At 41.3% G+C, this 24,452-nt stretch overlaps 1 protein-coding gene across 1 annotated transcript; it reads left to right on the plus strand.

Moving 5' to 3' along the window:
* The first annotated feature begins 1,585 nt into the window (after positions 1 to 1,585).
* RBP3 (retinol binding protein 3, interstitial) lies at positions 1,586 to 24,443 on the plus strand. Its single transcript, XM_010563481.1, has 5 exons — positions 1,586 to 4,700; positions 12,271 to 12,461; positions 15,327 to 15,469; positions 17,325 to 17,657; positions 24,432 to 24,443. Exons 1-4 carry the CDS (start codon positions 1,653 to 1,655, stop codon positions 17,651 to 17,653), a joined length of 3,711 nt encoding a protein of 1,236 aa, XP_010561783.1. The 5' UTR covers positions 1,586 to 1,652; the 3' UTR covers positions 17,654 to 17,657; positions 24,432 to 24,443.
* The last annotated feature ends 9 nt before the right edge of the window (positions 24,444 to 24,452 follow it).

The raw sequence follows: 24,452 nt of genomic DNA on the forward strand, positions 1-24,452 counted from the left end.
ACTTGGAGCTTAGTTACTTATTTATACAGGATCATCAACAATTTCAACTATATTCTAGGCTTCTCCTTTGGCAAGGGAAGTGGCAACATTTTTTAAACTAGGGGTTTTACCGATGATAGCAGGGCCTGGTTGCTAGAAATACCTGTGATTATAACATCAAGTTTTTCAGCTTTTGCCATAGACCAGTCCTTTCTCTAATGGGCTCTTAGAACAATTTAACTGTTCCCTTTGACGATTTTACATTTGCACATTTACAAACACACAGATAGAAATCAACCATGGGGTGAAATAGTACTTGTATATATAGATGAGGCTATTCCTATATGGACATGTTAAAGGAAGGAACTTTACAAAACTTCTTTATTACTACAACTAAATGACCCAGAAAGAGGACTGCACTAAACTTTGCTCATGTGAGTGGCAGGCTTCACTCATGACATTTAAACATGACACCAACAGAGTACACCCAGCCAGGGTAGACCATCTCTAGACTCTTCCCTCCACATATATTCATATGTAGCAACAAGTGACATTTTGAAAGCAATACAAAACCACTCTATTCCCAGATTCCCTAGTCTATTCTTGCAGCTACCTCCAGCAAGTGGAATGGCTGGGGTAGCAACTCATTTCAGACTTAAAGCCAAGAATCTGTTCTTGTATGTCTTTGGCATGTCATACTGGAGCTCTGAATGTTGACAACTCACATGGGTACAGCCTGCAGCTGCATCCCACATATTCTGATCCTCTTTCAAACTCTTAATACAATAGGGTCTCAAATACATTGTGAGCAGAAGAAAACAACCCCCCATGTTCTATTTTGGTATGTTGAGCCTAAAGTCTATTGGCTGGGAGCTGTCATCAGACATGACCATATGTTACTCAATGGTATTACAAGTAAATCCTAATTGAGTGCAAATTATGAAGATTAAAGTCACCTCAGATTTAGCTGTATTATGTTGAGGCAAATGTATTTCAAAGTCCTGTTTAAAATGCTGGCAATTCTCAGCACAGAAATTAACAGGCTGTCATTACCTTGGATTTTATGAGCTGTTCTAAATGTCTGCAGTTCCTTTTTTGGAGCCCTTAGTCATAGAATGTAAGAACGGTCCTTTGCAGCTCAGACTGAAAAACACCAAAGACAATATATTGTCAACAACTTTTGAAAAAATATTAAATATTGATACAACTGAGTCACTGAAGAATCTCTTGGTATGAGCTTTTCATAAATAACGGTAAAAGACTGGATGACTGCTGTTCTGATTGTAGATAAAATCGAAGTTTTGCATTTAAGCAATCCACTGTCAGGATAAGCCAGAACCAGTTTATAATAGGCAATGCATTACCTTTTGGAAACAATTAACTGCCATAAAGATATTCCTTGATGATTGAAGTTTATTACTGTTTCATAAGAGGGCTATGAAGTAGTAAGGAGCTGAACTTCATCTATTGGTGCATTTCAGATGATGCACTCCATTTTAATGAGATTAAAGGTTTAATGCAGATAAAAGATTTTTATCTGTTCAGTGCACCTGGATTCAACACAGGGATTTCAGTGTGATTCACAAACAGAGACTCATCGGAGAGGTACATTCAACCTGATAAAGAAGAGGTTGTGACTTCTTTCCTTCTTTTCTATTCCATACAGAGACAAAATGACCAGGACACATTTCTTCCTGTTTTCAGCACTGATCATGTGCAGCATATCTGCTGAGGAAATCTTTCAGCCAACGCTAGTACTGGACATGGCTAAAGTCCTTCTGGATAACTACTGCTATCCTGAAAACCTAGTGGGAATGCAAGAAGCCATTGAACAAGCAATCAAGAGCGGGGAGATCCTGGACATCTCAGATCCAAAAATGCTGGCCAGTGTCTTGACAGCTGGAGTGCAGGGTGCTCTGAATGACCCAAGACTGGTGATCTCCTATGAGCCATCACCACATGCAGCTCCCAAAAAAGAAGCTGAGGCTTCCCCTACTCGTGAACAACTCCTGAGTCTTGTTGAGCATGCAGTCACCTATGACAAGCTGGAGGGCAATGTCGGCTACCTGAGGATTGATTATATCATAGGACAGGAAGTTGTGCAGAAAGTTGGAGCTTTTCTAGTGGACAAGGTGTGGAAGACACTGATAGAGACATCTGCCCTGGTGATAGATCTTCGTCACAGCACTGGGGGACAGATTTCTGGCCTCCCCTTCATCATCTCATACTTGCATGAAGCAGACAAGATGCTGCATGTTGATACTGTATACAATCGGCCATCCAACACCACTACAGAGATATGGACACTGCCAAAGGTGTTGGGAGAGAGGTACAGCAAGAACAAGGATGTCATTGTTTTGATCAGCCGCCACACCACAGGAGTGGCTGAAGATGTGGCTTACATCCTCAAGCACATGAACAGGGCTATCACTGTCGGGGAGAAGACAGCTGGGGGCTCACTGGACATCCAGAAGCTGCGTATTGGCCCCACCAATTTCTATATGATGGTTCCCGTGTCACGATCTGTGAGCCCCTTGAGTGGGGGTGGACAGAGCTGGGAGGTAAGTGGGGTGATGCCATGTGTGGCTACTGAGGCAGAGCAAGCCTTGCAGAAATCCCTGGACATCCTGGCAGTGCGCAGAGCAGTGCCTGGCACCCTAAGCCACCTCACAAACATATTAAAGGACTATTACAGCTTAGTGGAGCGGGTGCCAGTGCTGCTGCGGCACCTCGTCGCCTCTGACTTCTCTTCTGTGCAGTCAGCAGAGGACCTAGCCACCAAGCTCAACACTGAGATGCAGACCTTATCTGAAGACCCCCGCCTGTTGGTCCGAGTCATGATGCCAGGTGAAGCTGCTGCCCCCCCTGCCGAGAAGCCAATTGCAGTAGCAGCCAACTTACCTGACAATGAACAACTGCTGCATGCCTTGGTGGATACTGTCTTCAAGGTGTTAGTGTTGCCAGGCAATGTTGGCTACATGCGCTTTGATGAGTTTGCAGATGCCTCTGTGCTTGCTAAGCTGGGACCTTACATTGTCCACAAAGTGTGGGAGCCCCTCCAAAATACAGAGAACTTGATCATGGACCTACGTTACAACCCTGGAGGCCCTTCCTCCTCTGCCGTGCCTGTGCTACTCTCCTATTTCCAAGATCCTGCTGCCGGCCCTGTCCATCTCTTCACAACTTATGACAGGCGCACCAACCATACACAGGAGCACAACAGCCAGACAGAACTGCTGGGCCAGCCCTATGGGGCTCAGCGTGGCATATACCTGCTCACCAGCCACCACACTGCTACAGCTGCTGAGGAGTTCGCTTACCTCATGCAGTCTCTGGGCCGTGCCACACTGATTGGTGAGATCACAGCGGGAAGCCTCTCACACACCCGTACCTTCCCTCTGCTGCAGCCTGAGCAAGGAATAACCCGTGGCCTAACTATCACAGTTCCTGTTATCAACTTCATTGACAACCATGGGGAAAGCTGGATGGGCGGAGGAGTTGTGCCTGATGCCATAGTGTTAGCTGAGGACGCACTGGAGAAGGCTGAAGAGGTGCTAGCTTTCCACAAGAACATGGGAGTACTTTTGGAGGGTACTGGGCAACTCCTAGAGGCTCACTATGCCATCCCAGAAGTGGCTGTTAAGGCCAGTGCTACGCTCAGCACCAAACGGGCCCAAGGAGGCTATCGATCAGCTGTAGACTTTGAGACATTGGCTTCCCAGCTTACCAGTGACTTGCAGGAGGCCTCGGGGGACCATCGGCTTCATGTCTTCCACAGCCATGTGGAACCAATACCAGAAGAACAGCTTCCCAACATGATTCCCAGTCCTGAGGAGCTGAGCTACATCATTGAGGCACTGTTCAAAACTGAAATATTGCCAGGCAACCTGGGCTACCTTCGCTTTGATATGATGGCTGAGGCAGAAACAGTGAAGGCCATTGGGCCCCAGCTGTTGCAGATGGTATGGAACAAGCTGGTGGACACGGATGCCATGATTATTGACATGAGGTACAACACAGGTGGCTACTCCACTGCCATCCCAATACTTTGTTCCTACTTCTTTGACCCTGAGCCTCGGCAACACCTCTACACTGTATTTGATCGTAGTACCTCCCGCAGCACAGAGGTATGGACTCTCCCCCAAGTCACCGGCAAGAGATACGGCGCCCTCAAGGACATCTACATCCTAACAAGCCATATGAGTGGCTCAGCAGCTGAAGCTTTCACTCGCTCCATGAAGGATCTACACCGGGCCACAGTTATTGGTGAGCCCACAGTAGGTGGTTCCCTCTCAGTGGGCATTTATCGTGTTGGTAACAGTTCCTTATATGCCTCCATCCCCAGCCAAGTGGTGCTTAGCCCAGTCACTGGCAAAGTATGGAGTGTGTCTGGGGTGGAGCCACATATCACCCTCCAGGCCAGTGAAGCCCTGGCTGTAGCTCAGCACATTGCCAACCTGCGTGCCCAGGTGCCACAGACACTGCAAACTGTAGGCAAGCTTGTGGCAGATAATTATGCCTTTGTGGACATTGGGACTGTTATAGCATCCAACCTCACCAAGAACATCAACAAAGACAGTTATAAAAGGATTAATACAGAAGAGGAGCTGGCCAGGAAGGTGACTGCCAACTTGCAAGCTCTTTCTGATGATGAGCACCTGAAATTACTCTACATCCCTGAACACGCCAAGGACAGCATCCCAGGGATCATGCCAAAACAGGTATAGTTCTCTTGTACCTATCTATATTGATACCAGCTAGAATGGGAGCATTGAGTCAGATATCTTATCTTGTTTCTAGCCCATATCATAAACCCACCAGGATTTACCTGTACCCAGAAGAGAAGCCAGTGCCTGAGTGGGTTTTGGAGGCTGAGCACTCTCTGACGCTAAGGCAAGTCAGGGTAGTAGCTTTGGTAGTAGATGGCAGTTCTGGATGCATGCATTTGGGAGCAACCTTCAGGCTGTGAATCTCTTTCAGTTGCCATCTGCCGCAAGCAAATATGCAGGCTTCATGGTTAGAGAAAAGATATCTCATTGTCTCTGTGATCTCCCCTCTTTCAGTGCTATGGCTTTTCAAGCTGTAATAAATTAATGCAGAAACCCACTGGTTACAAACCAGGTTTGTAATTTAAGAAAAATTTGGTTGGACTAAAGTAAATGAATACACCAGCAAAACATACAGCCATATACTCTTTAATGGATTTTTCTCTATAAAATTGCTGTACCTGACTTCTATTATACCAGAATAACAAACTCCTTCGGTAGTGACAGTGGAAATTTGTTCTGATTGTATCTCATGCTCGGCATCAGACAGTTTCCCAGTGACCTAGAAATACTTTGGAAGAAGTATCTGGGTGGAAGTTAGGTGACCCCAGGGAAAAATTGATTTTTAATAATCTACTTTTGCCCTTGCTGTGTGGTTTGCATAACACTCTGTGCTTTGTTCTGAGCCTGGGTATTTATACACTGGTCTGCCTTGGCAATCCTTTTTGTTCATTGTTGTGCTGGAGGGAGCTCCCAGGAGCACTTGTTAAAATTCCATCTTCAAATTAAAGGCAGGGTTAGGATAACCTGATCCCTTTCTTGGATGAAGTTAGCTCCTTTCTGGCTACTGCTCTAGCATGGCTATATCAGAGACATCTTTTCTCCAGGGACTCATAAAATTACTTTTTGAAGAGAATGCATTTGCCTTTGCAATGAACCAGAGTATACCAAGTGTCAGGTAACTATTAAATGTTTCCTGGGGGAGGAAATCTGTGGGCTTCCACTCTCTGAAGTTTTTGGCATGCATGATTTAAAGTGGGCATGACCTTTGTGGTATTATCTCCAACACTAAGGTTAAGGACAAAGTCTAATCATTGCCAGGGGAGTGCATTTTTTTCAAGTTTGTTAAACAAGAGATGCTGGCCCCATTCTTGCCTCTAAGCTTAAATGGAAATAATTAATTAAAGGATTTTTCTATTCCATCAATCTCTTTCCCTCCTACATTTGCTGGGTGTAGAAAACTTCGCTCTAAAGATGTTTTTGACCGAGTATCCTGCTAAATTATTAGCAACATACCAGTAGTGATACATCATAATGTCTCCCCATTCTACAAAGCTGGCCCATCTTGCAAATTAGTCACTGTTTTCACTGAAGCTGTTAATGGATATTGTTGGCTATTTTTACTTGTTCAAACCTTACTTACTTTATTCAGACCTTGAATGTTGAGAAGAGGATGTACAGGACAAATATCTTATTTGTCACATGACATGAAATTCTGATCCTGATAGAGCTAGTGAGGAAATACCATTATACTAATTAATGCCTCTGTTTACCTCAGTTCGTTGTCAAGCAAAATGATTGGAAGTGGTCAGGAATACACCCATAAGAAGGAAATCACATCAGCGTGGATGAAAATCAGGACAAATGTGAGATTTCTTCAAGGGGAAATAATGTATAAACAGCAGAGGATCTCTTATGAGGCTAAAATACTTTCCAAAGTCATACGCATTCCCTCACAGTGCTTGAGAAAATTGGGAGACAGAGACACAAGAGAGCGGTGTTAAGACATTTTAAGGCAAAAGAGGGTGAGTGAATGAAGATACTGAAGTCATTGAAGTAAAGGCTTTTTCTAGTGATAGAAATGAAAGAAAATTCACTTATTCCACAGAGCACTGGGAAGCAAGAGTACCTTCATTCCTGCCTTGCTTTTGCAGAGCCAAGAGAGGTACTTTCGGTGGAACATTTCAGGAATACTCCATACCAATACCCCAGAGAGCAAATGTCTTAAGATTACAGTGAAGCTTACATGATGGCACTAATTGCATTTGTAATTTTTTTTTTTTTTTTGACAGTCCTATACATGGACGTAGTGGCTCTTCTAACCTGTATCACATTTGTTCCTCAAAAACCTAAGAGCTCATTTTTCTCTTGTGCTACCTAACTTCCAAGCCACCCTTTCCCTTGACAGTGGGATTTTCTTGATAATGACCTTGACAGTGAAGCAGATCCAACACAATTAAATGAAAGTGATGATGAATAACTGCAGGAAGGATAGGATGGGACATAGGAGACAGACAAGTGAAATGCATGTAGACCTTTGCGTCTGCTACACTAGAATAGCTGCTGAAGCATAGTACAGGGTAGTGAATATGTCTCCTCTATGACAACAGCAAGGTCAATATTAGCCAGAGTTGTCTGCTGCATAAATGCCACTTTCCAAAGTCAGACTTCCCAGAGGCAAATATTGTATATATTGTTTGTGATTCAGAAAATAGCATTTTGCTTATAAGGCAGAGCTCTGTAAACTTGCTGATGCTCAATTCAATAATCCCTACTTCTTATTCTTCTGTTTGCCTCTCTCTCCCTCCAGTCATACCTTCCTTTCCATACTGAAACGCTTGTGTTCTTGAATATCTGAGTATTGTAGACTACTTATGGAAGAACTTCTGCCTGATTTTGGCAAATGTGTAACGTCAATTTTAAGTGACAAGAGTCTCTCTGAGTGACTCTTTTGGGCCCATGATAATGCCCAAATGCTTTTGATGCAGCCTTCACACCTAAGAGAATTTTTGTATTAATGTTTTAGATAAGCAGCTGAAAACGATGATCAGAGTAAAGGACAAAAAGGAATACTTTATAAAGAGAAATTGTTCCTGCATTTGAAGTCCTCCTTTTCCCAGATAAATAATATGTATCTATAGCAGAGTATTGTACTTGCTGAAGGAAGCAATAGTAACAGATATTTCACCAGAAAGGGATATAGTTTGCTTATGTCCCTTCATTAATGAGTGAAATCAAAATGCTCAGCCTCAAAGTGTCAAGATAGATAGTCAAATTGCTACATCTGTTGCTAACAGGTGTAAAAAATTGTTGTGGGCCCATACAATGCTGATTTATGTCAACATAACCACAGCAAAATCAGTAGAACTATACAAGTTTATGCAAGCCAAAAAAAATGTCTCGTGTTTAACTCTCATTGACTCTTCACCTTTTGCAATTCATGCTTGCTTCTTGTATTTGGTGCAGAAAAGAATATGACACTTTGTTAATCACTTTTGTTCTTTTTCTAGTACCCTTCATCTTCTGATCCTGATACTCAAGCTCAATGCAGCTACATTTCCAGTTACAATCCCACCAAAGACATCCATTTGTGCTCATTTTTTTCCATTGTCATTAATGTTACAGTAGATTTGGCCATTAGTTTTAAGGAATTCCAGTGCGTTTTGGATGAAAATCAAAATTTAGCTATGAATCATGTTTTCAAATTTTGCTTTCAAATGTAATCTTCCAGGGCATTGACTAGAAAATAACTGCTTACTGTCTTGCAATGAGTATGTTACAAGCTGTGTATTGTCAGAGCAGGCTTACACACCACTGTGCAGTGCCACCCTTTGCAGGGTGAAAGTGCAGCTTCTCATTCTGCCCTGCACTCCCTCAATGGGGACTGAGAGCCTTAAATAACCTCTTTGAATCCTTTCCAGAGCACTGTCCCACAGAGTTTCAGCTTTTGCTTGTGGTAACCCCCCCATCCTGGCTGTCTTGGTGCAATGGAGGGCAGGATTAGAATTCAAAGCTACAGTTCTGGAAAAACTGAAGAAATGATCTGTGAAAAGCAGGATGAGGTTAAATAAGAACACATGCAGGTTTCTTACACAGTTTCTAGGGTGATAGTAATTGACTGCACAACTCTGGGAGGAAAACAGCTTGTTTAGGGGGAGTCCTGTAAAAATGTATATGGGTTCTTCTGCTTTCATAAGCTGAACACAAGTCAGTAGAGTCAAGTTGTTACAGTAAAAAATAATAATCATCAAACTGGAATGGATAAGGAGGAATATAATCAGTAAGACATGTGAAGTCTTCTGCTACATTCAGCTTTAAAGAAAATTCAGCTAGAGTATACTATGTGCAGTCTTGGGCAAAAGTTTTCTGGAAAGATGTGGCTCAAGTGGGGAGACAGCAGAAAAGAGGAACAGGAGTAAAGAGAAAACTGAATAAGAGTCATCTTGAAAAAGTTTAAAAGATTTGAGTTGTTTATTCCAGAGAGAAGAAAACTGAGAGGAGACATGAAAACAGTCTTCAGATACATAAGAGGACATTTCAAATATGAAGAGAATAATCTGTTCCCTCGTCTGTGGTAAAAAGGCGAGGAAGCAATGCACTTAAATTGTAGAAAGTAGTGAACTTAGCTGTTTACACTAGATGTTAAAAACATTGTTGTGACAGTAAGGCTAGTGACGTACTAGACTGGATTGCCTGGAAATCACCCAGTGATATGGGTGTTTTTAAGAGCACGTGAGAATCAGTTGTCAGGGATATAGCTGATCCTGCTCAGTCCTTGAGCTGGAGGACCTACTAGGATGGACATTTCCATTCCAGCCTGTGAGGGTACACAAGGAACCCAAATGTTATTCTGAGAAAGAAAGGCGTAACCCTGCCACATAGCCCCCAAGATCTCATGGTTCTTAAAGCAATCTCAGGATTTGCAATGGCTCAAGAGTGTTGGCTGATAATATTTTAACAGCTGCCAGTTGACAGCACTAGCAACCTTAATGGAAATCAGAATTCCATTAAAATGGTCAGCACAAAATTAGCCAGGAAAATACAGGTTCCATCTAAACAGACAAAACAACTTAGGAGACGGTTGAAAGGGGAGAAAAGAGGAAAGAGAGGCACAGTTGGAAAAGTAGTTTGCCCATGGTTGGGGTATGTGTCAGTAGCAGAACTGGGGATGAAACTCCATGCATGAGCCCCAGGGCAGCATTCTAGGTCCTATTTTATGTCACATCATTTGTTCCAGTTAGGCCACTCACTTGTGAAAGGAGGCTGCAGAATAGGGCTGGAGACCCTATATAGTTAACAAAAAACAATTCTTCCTTTGCTTAAGTGGTGTTAGCTTGGAGATCCTTTAGTCTAGCCACATTGCTTATAGTGTTCTTACTAAGGCACCTGAGGGTTTATATTTAACATCAAGTCATTTGTATGTAAACATTGCCTAACTGAACAGCAGGATCTTACTTTCAGCTGCATCCTGTTCCAGCTTGTCCTTGGCCTGCAAACAGAGCCCTGCTTTCCAAAGGAGAGCGCACTGTTGCTCTCTGAAGCTAGACTTACTTCCTCAGGTACCAGCAGCACATGGCCCATGTGCCAGTGTCATGAACCTGCAGTATTCTAGGACAGTAACTCTCTCCTGTCCATCCCAGCCTCCTCCCCTATTTTGCTTAAAAAATAGGAGGCTTGCCCCACCCCCACCCCCAAATTACATTCTGAATGCTTTTCATCCAACTTCTGGTCTTAGAGCCTTTAGAATAGATATACTTTCATACCTTTTCCTGCAGCCATGAAGGTGAAGAAGAGTTGAAATCCTTGTACATTCATTTTACCCCATGAGACCTGAGGCTTTAAGAGCAACCTGCCCACCTTCAAATCTGTAATGAATTTCCAAGAGTTAGCAACACTGCTAGCAAGTACTGAAGTCCTCAGTGAACAAAGATGTGATGCAGCACAGTAAAAGAACAAGTAGAAAAAAATTTACCAGACATAGACAGAGAGGTTGTACTTAATCAACATGCTTATAGGTATGCATCTAGCAATTATTGTTGGAGACAGAGCTAAGAAATCTGTGTGTTCAGTTAAAATATCATTAGTAAGTGGCTGTGAGTAACACATCAATTTTATTTGTAGATGTTACCAATGAATGATGACTTGTTTCTCCTGGGGGGACCAGTACCTCTGAACTAGATATAAGCTCTGTCAGAACAATGCAATGCATGCTGGATATATTCTTCAAAACTGTGATTTGTTAATCAAAGTACAGTGGGCAGATCAAGTAGCATTGCTGTCACTGGGAAGTGGATTGGAAATGACAAACTCAGTAGTGCTGGACTGATATTTTTACAGTCCAGAGACAATGGTTATTTACACAAGGTACAGTGAGAAAGAAGGGTACAGAAAAGGACTCAGTAGAGTTTGTTTTACTGTCAGATCAACAACTACTGGCCAACAGGGCTTTTAAATTAATGGTTGAAATTTTGGCATACAGAAGGCACTGAATGATGAAGCAGTCCAGGGCAGCCAGAAGTGTGATTTGGTGTGTAATTTTCCCCCAGGTAAAGGTAAAGTGTTTGAGCTGTGTCAAATACAGCTGCTTTCACACACATTGGAAACTCTCTTTCTGCTGTGGCAGACCGGCTTTTGGCAGGAGCGCAACCCCAGGCCAGAGCACTACATGTAGGGCAGGAGATTGCCTGACTCCTCTACAGTTGCAGAAAGCCCAAATACCTCCCAAATCCTGTGGCATATTGCAGGTTGGGAGAGCACCTTTTAGCACACGACTCATTGCTGACTCCTTGTACTTTTGAGTGTAAAAGTATGGATTGTCTGGGGCTGAGCTATGGCAGAGGGCAACTGGTTTAAAAGCAAGTATAAAATAATTTTCACAGCAACCCAGAGGAGAAAGGCCAAATTGCTGAAGGTCACATAAGCCTCATATATCCCAAAGCCTTATCTCCTTAAACTGAAGGAGAGTCTTCCATTTTCATATGCATGCATGGAAAACAGAAGTTTGGCAATAGGAGCAGGCTACGTCTCAATGCATGTAGGGGTTACTAGGATAACTTTATTAGTTGACTACACATTGCTATTAAAAAAATGTCTACCATTTAATAACATAAGCTAACCAAAATGAAATTAATCACAGCCTAACATGTGAGAGTCCAGGCACATGGCCACCATATAAGAGATTTAACACGTCTGCCTCATGAGTATCCTAGCACATGCCCAACATCAGGTTCCTCACTGTCACAGGGGCTGGCTCATTAAGAGTGGCTGGGGCCAACCTCACTTGTAGCCAGCCACAGTTTGTCATCTGAGGCCAATCAAGAGATTATAGAAGTCCCAAGTGCCTTATTTAGAAAGAACTGCTAAAGGAAACAAGGGGGCTTGGGTGGCACGCCTGGGATAGTGGCCTGTGCTGCAGGCTGGTTCTTATAGCCTTCTCAGCCTCTTTGGTCCAAGGAAATTCCTGTATTTTTGGAAAATAAACTGAGCCTTGACAAATAGGTGCCTGATACAGATTCTGGGCATGCTATTGATGCACTCTATGCTGGGCAAACAATGCAGCAGCCAATGCTAACCTATGTTTAATATGCAAAAATCTTAATATCATTCATTATGTTCTTCAAACTTGGTCATATTCCTCACATATGTCCCACCTGGACTAAAATTGACCCACGTAACTCTTTTTAAATCTTGTGCCAAGCTATCAGTGCCAGAAAATGATTTGTTTTGTTTTTCCAAACTCTTTCAGATCCCTTCCCCAGAAGTATTTGAAGATCTGATTAAATTTTCATTCCACACAAATGTATTTGAAAACAACATTGGCTATCTGAGATTCGATATGTTTGGAGACTGTGAACTTCTAACCCAGGTGTCCGACCTACTGGTAGAGCATGTTTGGAAGAAAATTGTTCACACAGATGCATTAATCATAGATATGAGGTAAACCTTTGAATGGCAAATAACCAAAGCTCTTTCAGAACAGCATTTTATTTGTAACAGCGAATTAGCTTTACATGGCTTACTGTCCTGTTTACAGGCTAACATTGCTGCAATTAAATGAGAAAAGGAAAACAGCCAAGGAAAACAATAACAGTCTGGAAGTATATCTCAAGATAAATTGTACCATCACTTGAGATGTTTAGAACTAAATAGGCAAATTTAAGGAATATGTTGCAGAACACAATCCTGGATGTCACATCTGTTTTCTTTCTCTGTTTTCTTTCTAATCTAACTCCGCATGTGCCTTGTATTAATTGTGTATATATATGGCTTAATTAAATCTTTTACTGCGGGCAGTGGTCAAGTGATTGAACAGTCAAAAAACCAGCCCATGCATAAGGTTGTGTTACAACATCTAGTTTGCCATATTTGCAGTGCTAAATTATCCTGGGCAACCAGCCCTGTACAGAATGACCCTTGTGCACAGAGCACAAAGGTGGCTTAAAGGTACTGTATCACTCCTAGACCCTGCTGCAGCAAGCTACAACATCATATGCATGCTTTCAGCTTAGAATTCTGTTGGACACACCAGCGTGTCAACAATGCTCCAAATCTTATGAGCCAGAAAATGTATCTATTTGTTGCCATCTACCAAAGCAGATGAATATGACAAATATACATTTCCCATACAATATTTAGGTAAGCCATTCCCTTGTTTTGGTCAAGAGGTAATGTTTGTGAGCCCAGAACATTAAAAATATCAACTAAAGAAAAGAAGGCCTTTGTAAGAACTAATATTTAATGCTAGAACCACTTATGTCCATTGCCAACATGGGCCTTTCAATATTTGGTAATCTTCTTAATATTATTCTGGGATCTGCAGCATGTGCAAGAAAAGATAAGCACGGCGATGAGAGCAGAGAGAGAGATCTCACTGTGTAAGCACAGAGGAGGCAGGGCAGTAACCAGAAAAACACACCCATGACTGCGTTCAAATTCAGTAAAGGCACCACTGTCTTCCAATAGGCTTGAGATAGCACTGGAACTTTCATCTTTCTTGCCCCTGTTTTCTCCCAGGCTAAAACTCATATCAGGGCCAGGGTCAAAAAAAAAGCAAAGGTGAAATCATGTCCCAGGTACCAAATGGTCTTATTATAGTTCTTTTCTTGTGTTGCTTTGTGCTTTTTTATATTTAATGTATTTTCAGCCCTTTGACTGCACAGAAAAGACCCAGTCTCTGAAGGCATGTAAAAGAGAACCCCAAATATTTTAACCTTTGAAATTCTCCCTAAACCAATCTTGTGATTTTAAGGCAAGGCTGATAATTTCAATTTTGCATGGGATTAACCATAATGAATAATGTTTCTCATCTTACAAGTTTCCCTCCCTGGAACAGCTGGGCCACTCATGAACTTCATATTTTGATCATTTCAGTTTTGCATGGGATTAACCATAATGCATGTCTCTCACCCTAATAGTTCCCCTTCATGGAACAGCTGTGCCACTCATGAACTTCATATTTTTAGCCTTCACAGTATTGAGAAGAGACACTGCTAAACTAAATGGCTTCCCTAATGTCACACAAGAAGTCTGTAATGAAGTACTTGCCTCCAAAAGTTAAGCTAAAACTCTTCAACCGCTCAGTCATTATTACTGACTAAAGTTTCTACAGTTTCACTGTCTGCAAGAGAGTCCCAGGAAGAGCTCTCCAGCATTGCCTCTAGCGACCTGCTTGCCACTGACTTCAGCCATGATGGCAGCTGTGGGAAACTGGGCTCTGCTGGGTCTAGCTGCCTCCTGGGTTGTGCAGCAGCATCAGGACCTCCTGGCAGCACAGCACTATCTGGGACACGCTGAAGAGGCTTATTTCAGTTCTAGCCAGTCACAGTGTGAATCCAGCATACAGCTCCCAAATGCTGCAGAATAAAGAGGTAGCTTCACTCTTTGGGACAGAGGCCTTCTGGATTGTCTAAGGAACAATCTTTTTCTGGAGGTGAAAAAAATTTAGTTATGGACTGAACTGAACAAAACTCATTTTCTAGCAGGTTTTTGCTGGAATGTCTGTGCCAGGCACTCCTAACATCACCTACAGGAAAGCACTGTATCTATCTTGTACTAGTGGGCAAAGTACAAACATTTCCAGTGCTGTATGTGCTCTAGTATTAGTGAAAAGTGACACACAAAAAATAATTTGGTATTCCATTGTGTGTATTCATAGCAGGGGTTCTCTGATGACACTTAGGCTCTTCAGTGAATTTAATCTTCAGAGACTGGTATGAAATTAAACTACAACCACAGTTTTCAAACATGACTATCCTAAATGAAGCAGCTAACACAATCTTTAGGCACAAAAAGAAATGGCCTGATCTTATAAGGTGCCAAACACCAAGTATTCTCATTGTGTGCAGCAGGAAATAAGAAGACAACAGTTCTACAAACATATTGCTTAAATTGGGTTCTACATTTATATTTTAGGGTTTAGGTATTTACTCATGCTGCCTATGTCAGGAACAGCATGTGTTACTCAGAGTAGAAGAATAACAAGAATCTGATGTTTCTCTGCAGATTAAGAGTCTTTGCTTACTTTCTGAATTTTTTCCAGGTTGAATCAAGAAAAAATAGATCATTCAGTTTTATGTTTGCCTTTGAAGTCAGTTGTGGGCAATAACAGTCCGAGACTCTTAGACAAGATTTTGTTTCTCTGATAAATGTGCAAATGCTGATAGGGGAGAATGAATGTAAATGTGCCAAAATGTAGCCATAAGCCCTTTCAATACTGATGTTAAGGAACAATACTTGGAAGGGAGAGTTACTGTCTGCCACTAATTTTCAGTTGTTTCCTTAATATTTTTAATTTTTGAAAAGGTACAATATTGGAGGGTCCACCACTTCCATAGCAATCCTATGTTCATACTTCTTTGATGAAGGACACCAAATTCTCTTGGACAAAGTTTACGACAGACCCAGTGACTCAGTAAAGGAAATATGGACCCAGACACAGCTCAAAGGTAAAATGACTATTTCTTTTTAGAGTAGCTTTTCATTTCAGATGTCCCTCCTTGTGTATTTTCAAGTGAGCCATTAGGCACCATAACTCATTTGGTGAAAACACCTGTCACGATTAGCTCCAGCTGTGCAGAGGATGTAAAAATAAAAATGTTCATTTCAGCCATGTCCCTCAATGCCATCTGTAAGTAACAGTTTATCACTCCTAGGAATGGGGTATGTTAGGCACAGAGGTTTGTAAACTGGTACCCAGGAGTTTAGCTGAATACTGTGTACAGCACTTGTGACTTGTTGCTTTGAAAAGTTGCCAGAATTAAAAATAACTCCTGTGCTGCCTAGACCTCTAGTAATATCTCTTCCAATACTCACACTTAGTTTTATATGTAGCTCTTGACTTTCTACCTGTGTAATCCACTATTTCAGTAGATGAAAACACCCACAATAGCCCAGTTTGTCCAGAGAATGCAAGAGAGCAAGAAAAGCTCTAAATTTTGCACATCTGAGTGAGCATGGAGCATATGGCAATGTATCACCCCTCCCCCCACACACACTCCCTGCCTCACTGTTCGTGGAAGTTGAAAGGATGCTGCAACATGCAGAAACAGAGCTCTTCAGTGCTCATAAAGTGCAGTTAGAGTGCTAAGAAGCCTTAAAGATTGGTTTTAATTATTTACCCCTTTAAAGCTAAGACAGTACCAAAAAAGGTGTCACAATGGTGTCTGCAATTATTGGCTTGGAGCATGCTAAAGTGGTTAAACTTTGTCACAGGCTGCAGGGCCCATCTATTTTCCCAGGCAGTCAGAGGTGGGCTGTGCTAAGGGATATGATTACTATGGACATATTCCAGTGCCCATCAAAGAGAACAGGCAGACTCACATTAACTTCAAAGGAGCTGGATCTGGTCCTGTATTATATATATCTACTGTGAAAAGGATCTTCTAATGGTTATTATGTCTATAGTGAAATAAGAGCAAAGATGGTGTGAAAATTAATTACCATGCTACTGGCCCCTCTCTTAGTTTAGTGTGAGAATTATATGTCATACTGTAACTTACTTAAAGAATGACATTTTTAGAGCACTTCAGAGTAGTTTTCAAGTTATCAGGTCCCAGTTATGACAGACTGGCCACTTTTTCAAAGGAACTAAGCTCTCAAAAAGTATCTAGTGTGTTCAGATATATTGAAAATAAGGTGCAAAAACCCTCCTACTCCTGTCAGCTGGTTTATGTAAGAAAATGAGATAACTTGGCTCAGATCCTAATAATAAAGGGGTATTTGTTGAAGGGTTTGGGACAAAGGACATGCAACAGCTTCCATTTATAGACTATAAAAAGCCTGTGGGAAACCACTATAACTGTAATTTCATAAAATGCCACCTGCATAGTTTGCAGGCCAAGCTCTATGACAGGCATGTTCCTACAGCAGGAATGAGAGTGAAACTGAAGATGCTGCTGGGTGAGCTTTGAGTATTCCTGCTGGAGCAGTGGAAAATGTCACTTTCCTCACCTGCCTATCCCACTCCTCTGATGGGATCTAGAACTCCTGTAAAAGTCAAAGCCACAGAAGAGCCAGCAGTAGTAACCATGAGCTGGCCTCCCTGCTGCTGGAGCTCATAACCAGAAACTGATGGCACAAGAGCACCACATAGTATGACAGGTGTTTTTTACAGTATAGAGGCTGGGCTAGTGTAAAAAGTTCTTTAATACTATCAGAGGTACAAAGCAAATTTCCAAGCTTCTTTGGTTTTTAATAGGAGGTAGGGAATGAAGTGTGTTTTATCTTGGCTTCTCTTGCTCCTTTATGCAAATAAATCTCAGAAAATTGATGCATTTCTGATGCTTTTTGTCCACCCGGCAGGGGAGAGGTATGGCTCTCAGAAGGGGCTAATAATCCTCACCAGTGCTGTGACATCTGGGGCTGCTGAAGAGTTTGTATACATAATGAAGAGACTGGGCAGAGCTCTTACCATTGGGGAACAGACCAGTGGTGGCTGCCATTCCCCACAGACATATCAAGTAGATGATACCAACTTCTACATCATCATCCCCACGTCCAGATCAGTCATCTCTGCAGAGAGCACTTCTTGGGAAGGGAAAGGAGTGCCTCCTCACATGGAAACACCAGCTGAAACAGCACTCATCAAAGCTAAGGAGATGCTCAGTGCTCACCTGCACAGCTCTAGATAGCCCAGTGGGGGAACGTGCCCCTAGTGCTTAGGGAAAGAAAACTACCTCCCCAAATGTAAACCCTAGAAAGGAGTGGGAGCTTCATTTCAACCTTTATGGTCAGTGATTGGTTCCCTGTACATAGCTCAAAGTGACTCCTTTTTCAACATGCTGACTTTTTTACCCTGTTCTGTGGAACCCAACTCTTTCTGGCCATGGTGGAGATACTTGGATAATACACTGGGGTTTCTGGATTCCTCTCCTGTGGTAAATGTTAGTTGTTGCAGTGTCTGTTTTGTAAGATTTAGCTCCAAATCACAGATTTCCTTTGGTCCCTTAGAAAAATCCCAGCTGTTAGTATTGAAAGTATGTGAACCAGCTCAAAGCATTTATGCAAAGATAGAAAAGGCACCTCTGCTCCTTTGGAAATTGTGTACATTCTTATTTATACATCTTAAAGAATTAACAGTAGTTGGGAGAGTCTGTTTTCCAAACTGCAAGAGCTAAATGAATTCTCTCCTCTATTTCATCATTTAGATGTACCAAAAATAACCATTCCCAGTCTGTCAGGGTTGCCCAGACTCCTGGTATTTCTTAGGTACATGCCTGCTTCTCCCCTAGTACTTGGCAGAGGGATGGGGAATGAGCAGGAGAAAGGCAGTACATTGACTCTGACTCTTTCACCAAGTGCTCAGATCAACAGGCTCAGGGAGAAGAGTCACATGTTTTTCCTTAAGGCTAAAAACAGATGGCTGTGTGTCCTGTCCCAAAGACAAGAAGAAAGCAGAGAGATATCCTTTGCACCCTGCTAACAAGCTACTTATTAAGTAATGGTGTATTCCAGGGCAACTAACAGAATTTTTGACATGAGCTTAATCAATGCACAACATTCCTTGTCTTTCTTGCAATTCTTGTCTAACCATCTGTCTTTGTAATTATTTAGAAATACATGTAGCTCTAATCTAGATCTCAAAACTTCTCATCTCTACAAAATGCCAGCTGTAAGGTAATTAATTTAGGAAAATGGTCCCCCGAAATTTAGTCAGTCTGTAGTAGTTACACATTGTTGTTTGCTTGCTCATTTGTAAGTTACTGCCGTTTTTTTTATAAACTGTGTTTAAACATCTGACTGCAGAGAATCTCTTTCAGTATTTACAGGAAAATAATTTTAACAACCAAATAGACTTTCCAAATTTTTTACTACTTGTTTGTCTTACCAACTATGCTCAGTGCGATTGCTAACCTGGACACTTTTGAGTCATTTCTATGTTCTGATTTTTATGCACTAGCTAGTTGTTGAACTTCTCAGTGTTGTGGAAAATATTTAAATGAATTAAAACTCATACAGAATTTTGTGTAAAGTGATATATGTGTGAAGAATATTAAAGATTCTTAATACAGAAAAGACTGGAGTAGTCAATGAATGAGTAAACAACACTAATGTATTTCTTCTAATTCTTTTAAGCCTCTTTAATATCTAAATGATCCAGATATACTGCTTTGTTTTCCTAAACACAATCAGTTGTGCTGTCATGTACAAACAATACTAGCTGTTAAACCCAACATTTAAAAACTTTAGCCATCCATTCAAGGACCAAAAGCTATACCATATGGGCACAAATAGCAAATAATTTCTTCCCGTAGTAATATGGTTAAGTACTTATGAATAATAAATATGACTAGAAATTGGAATCCAGCTGGGAAAACAAACAATGAAGATGCATTTGCTGGTGAGTCCATTTGAAATCAATAGTGCTGTTAGTTCACTGAAGTAATCTATTTAACTGGAAAATTAATGTGCAACCTTCACAAATTGTATTAATTGACAAAATATTTACTATTTCATAGGTCATCTACTGGCTAACTGGCATTGAAACTATCAGACTTAATAAAGGCCAGTGTGTTAAAAAACAATTTTTTCCTGTCTTCACAAACTGCTATGTCATGTTTATTCCCATCTCAATAAGCTTAGAACCTGAACATGATGTAGTGCAAACTGTATTAAGATTATACTTTTTGCTCAAGGTAGGATCACAGGAAACACCTTGTTTGAAGACACCAAGAAGACCAGCTTTCTTATCTCAGAGTAGAGAGATAACAAGCAGGATAGATGAACTATATCCTATCCTATCTCACTTTAATACAGTGAAGTTGAAAGGAGGTCAATTCAGAACTGACAAAAAGGAAATACATGTAAAGGCAGAGCCTGCAGGACTCACTGAGGCAAGTGGCACTGAATCTAGTGAGATTGTACTGTTTAGAGTACCAAGCACCTCTAGAACATCTGGAATTATGATAGGTAACAGAACTTTCCCTGAAACCTAAACCTGCACTTTGAGAACTAAAGCAGATCGCTATCATCTATGTGGTCAAGTTTTTTTTTTTCCCCATAGCTGCTTTCTGTATGGACCTTCCACCTTCTTCTACAGTGTCAAGGAAGACATAAATCCTGAGCTGTAGGGGCCACTTCATACATATGTCCCCCAGGTTTGGCTCCACCTGGCACTTTTGATGCTTCTAGTGACCACTAAAACTATGAGTTCAAACCAAACCATGACCACAGCACAGTGTTATCAACAGACCTCACAAAACTACAGACAGTAATTGTATAGAAAATTAGACTGCATTGAAAGGTTTGAACATCACAAAACTATGAATGAAAATTAGTTATGGAAAATCCATGGTTTGTGATTTAAATGAGAAAGTTAGAAGTTTTCTTAGGGAGGGACAAGAATTTCAGAAGTGCCCTTCCACAACACAACAGGAAACATGCTGAAACTGTCATCCTTCTCTCTTCTGGTTCCAGAGCTGACATGGACATTCAACACTTTATAGCACCATTTCCTTATCATCCCACCTAGAGTAACTTCCTAAAGTTTCATCCTAATCATGTTCCTTTTAAAGGCAGGAAGAAAGGAGTTGGTGTATCAGGCCTCCAAGCAGTATGATCTTTCTCCTTTTACCATTCACAGAACCCTGATCAAGAAACGGCAGCGAGCTTATTCATTTTTTTGCTACAAAATGATGTATTCTTGCTCTCTGGAGAGTGCTTCTAATGTAGTCTCCCCTGATCATACCACAAAAGCTGCCTTAGTCCAGTGATTTTCAAACTGTGCTCTCTAGACCAATGGGAGCCCACAGACTGCATCAACTAATGAAAAATTACCCCCCAAAAAGCAAGTAAACATATAGTCTCCAAAAATGTATTTAAGTGCTGTTTTGATGGAGAAACACTTCTTCATTGGAAAAAGTTCAGGGATCAATGAATGAACAAATATCCTAATCCAGCGTTCCCTACCAGTAAACTTACAACCCACTGCAGATACACAGCCTGAACAGCTAAGCTTGACAGCATTGTGTTATGTCCCTTTTCACTGACCCAGACACAGACGTTGTGAGAAACAGTGGTTTGATCAAAATGACACAGGCAGTTGCTAGCAAAGACAGGAAAAGAACCAGTCAGCTGACTTCAGATTGTCTCCTCCTGTTTCAGAAAACAAAATCCTATTTTTTTTTTTTAATTCCAAGCATTTCTACTTGTAGAAAAGACACAGATCCCTGCTGTAAAATCACAGTATTGCACTGGGACAGAATGCAGTCCTTCATGAATTCCTGAAGTCCCTTCATTTCTTCACAACCCCCCTGCTCTAGTGGAGTGCCTTTCCTCCAGCAGGATTTCCTTTCATCTGCACCAATGTAAATGTTCAGACTTCTAGACATAAGGTAAAAAAAGCTTCCAGCATGACTCAATTATAGGAAGTTTGTTTTTCTTTGTCTCGTTAGGCTTCCTTCTGCCTGTGCAATACTTGGTTCACTCAGCTTTAATAGAATACTTTCATTTAAAGAAATAAAATCTGCAAAAATTTTGGATAAGCCCCCTGGTTTATGTAACCCAGCTTAGATGAGACACTCAGTTAAACCTGAGACACATAAAAGATATTCCCTCTGCCTGCACAAGGGGCTTTACACAAGAGCTCGTTTTACACATAGGGAATCAAGTTCTGGTTCTGTTGGCATCTGTTTTGCTCTTATGTCAGCACAGGTATAGCAGGCAACAAGATGTCATATTGGTCAGTTGGGTGTGTAAACAAGTCTTAGTTCACAAAACATTTTAGCAGAGTATAAGAAGCAATTTGTTCACTCAATTTTTATGCCAGTGGCCACCTGCAAAGGAGTAAGGGCAGTATTGCACACATTTGCCTGCAGTTCCATGTTGCAAGAGGAAAATCCCCAATCTTTACATGCTAGGACCAAACTGCACTGCCCCTGCAGCTGGAGGTGAGGACAGTACCAGAAATAAAGCTGATCAAAAACCTCTCCTCTTCATTTTTACATTTTGCATCAGGTCTGCCACTTTTCATAACTGGTTCTCTTGCCTTTCTGTGCACAGAAGGCATTTATACATTGCTTGTCATCACAGTATGTAAGTTGCTGTGGCTGAGATATGCCCACAAAGAAACTGGGTAAGAGTTCTTACATTTTTTTTTCCCCAGAGAAAACAACTTCATGACATAAAGGAAATCTATCTCTCCCTCTAGCCTTGCTGCTTGCTTAAGCCTCATACTATAAGCAGAGTGAAGAAGTTTGATTACTGGTGAGACCTCTAAGGATGTAGATCTAACACACCATTGGAAGAGGTTTTGAGATTCAGCAGCTGTTTTCAGTGGCTGGTTTTCCACACTTTCTCAAGCTCACTTACACCAACACAAAATCAGAGAAAACACGTAACCGGTTAGATTTGGTACTGCTTCATTCTGATCTAAATGATATGCCAGGTGTAGCGTGCTTGAAAAACAGGCCCTTGGAGCAGGGTACTGTTGAAGCGATGTGCCAGCATAATACTGGGGAGCATTATGCAGCTGGTCCTGTCTTTTTCCAGAAGAAATCTGAAGCTAGGTTTCTAACCATAAAACTGTTAAGAAAACATGGCATCTTTCAGTAAGTACAGGAGAGAACATTTTGCAGCAATGGTACCAAAAAATCTTTAGTCCTATTTATACTGGGCCAGGCTGATCTTAAAATAATTGATGTAAATCAGGAGTAGCAACATGGAATTATTCTGGATTTGCACTGGAATAAATGAGATCACAATCTGGCCTAAGCTGCTGATGGGAACTATAAACCTAGCCACATATGAATGCAGTTACACCATGGAGTCCTTCATTACACTTTATGGACACTGACTTCACAGTAAACTGGCTGCCACCCAGATAAAACCAGATGGAGTGAAATTTGGCCCATTAAACCTTGCCATAAATATATTCCTTACACAGTAAATGTTATTGGACACAAAATAGAGATGGAAAGATTAGAAGGAAACCACATCATCCCCTGCTCAATGCAAGGTTGTTCCCTGTGCTCCATATTTCAAAGTTTTTGTTCATTTTGGTATTTAATGACTCCAGTGGAAGAGCTTCCACCACTGACCTTGGAAAGCTGTGTTACAATCCAACCAGACCTCCAGTCTCAATTTATGTCTTCTGAACTCAAAGGCATAATGTAACAGTTTAACCACTTTATGTTGGGAAAATAAAGCTGGGGTGCACAGCCAGTGGTTGGCCTGCAATAAATCAAATGTTTATGTTAATAGGAAACAGCCACGTATTAATGTTCAACAGCAATATATTGGGAAGAATACAGTCTCCTGACTTATAGAAATCTCCCAAGAGATGACAATGAGTGTAATATGTTGATCTCAACTGACAGCCTAAGACCCTCAGGCTGTCTTTTATCACCAAGATGTGTTTACTTGCTGATACTTGCATTATCAGCCTAGGCATCACCATGGAACTCAAAGAAAACTTCTGTCCAGCGTGCAGCAGACAAACACTGGACTATATCATCAGTATGGTGGAAAATAATAAGGAGCATATTGCAATGTCCTTTACTCTTAGCTGGGAAATGAGTGGCTTCTGATAATTCCCTCTCTGAAAGGAAGAGATAGCAGATGAGGCTCAGAGGCAGGCCACAAAAAAACATCAGACAACCTGAAAAAGTACTATACAAGAAGAGAGAGATAAACGCTCACTTGAAGAACACGTTGTCATAAGCTATGAAGAGCAAGCCTCTAAATGGATTTTAAAAGTAATGAAAGGCTAATTAAATGAGCTGCAGTAACAATAGACAGGATTGTTACTTCCACACACTCACACAGAGCAGTATGAACTCATCTGCTTTTCAGACTAAGCAGAGCTCAAACCAACGTAGGTAAGAGAAAAATGTCTCATATGGACAGGCTATAGAGAGAATTTGGCACTTTCTTTTAAAAAAAGCTGGAATTGGCCCATGTAGAAACCAGAGGATAGACAAGCTGGTCTAACGCAATGCAATTCATGTATGCCTGTGTGATTTGGTGAAGGACGTTCTTCTTCTAGCTGTTAGCAGAACAGAGCCTATCATCCACAATTAAAGTGTGCAGACTCTATCTATCAGTAGCTAATAGTAACTCAAATCCTCTAGTTGCTTCCTTTAGGATATCCAAAACCCGAAAGCCACAGGCCAAACTCTAGCCCCACCGGATCTGTATGCCTACTAAAGTCACGCAGATCTTGCAAGCACACATTAGAGCAGAATTTGTGCACTCTGTCTACACAGTAACATTGACAACAGGTCACATTTTGATACAGATACAGGTTGATTTGACTTTGTAAAAGATATTTCAAAAGTGGCAGATCCTAGAACAGAACTCAGATATACTGATCTACAAGTCACATCCTCTTTAGAGGTATACTGGTCAGTTGTTGATGATCACAAATTTCAGACAGAGTCTTAACTTCAAATCCCTTTCAAAGCCAAGGAGACAGTGACATGTAAGTTTTTT

Source organism: Haliaeetus leucocephalus, unplaced genomic scaffold (assembly GCF_000737465.1).
Source record: "Haliaeetus leucocephalus isolate CR32 unplaced genomic scaffold, Haliaeetus_leucocephalus-4.0 Scaffold168, whole genome shotgun sequence".
In the NCBI taxonomy this organism is placed as follows: Eukaryota; Metazoa; Chordata; class Aves; order Accipitriformes; family Accipitridae; genus Haliaeetus; species Haliaeetus leucocephalus.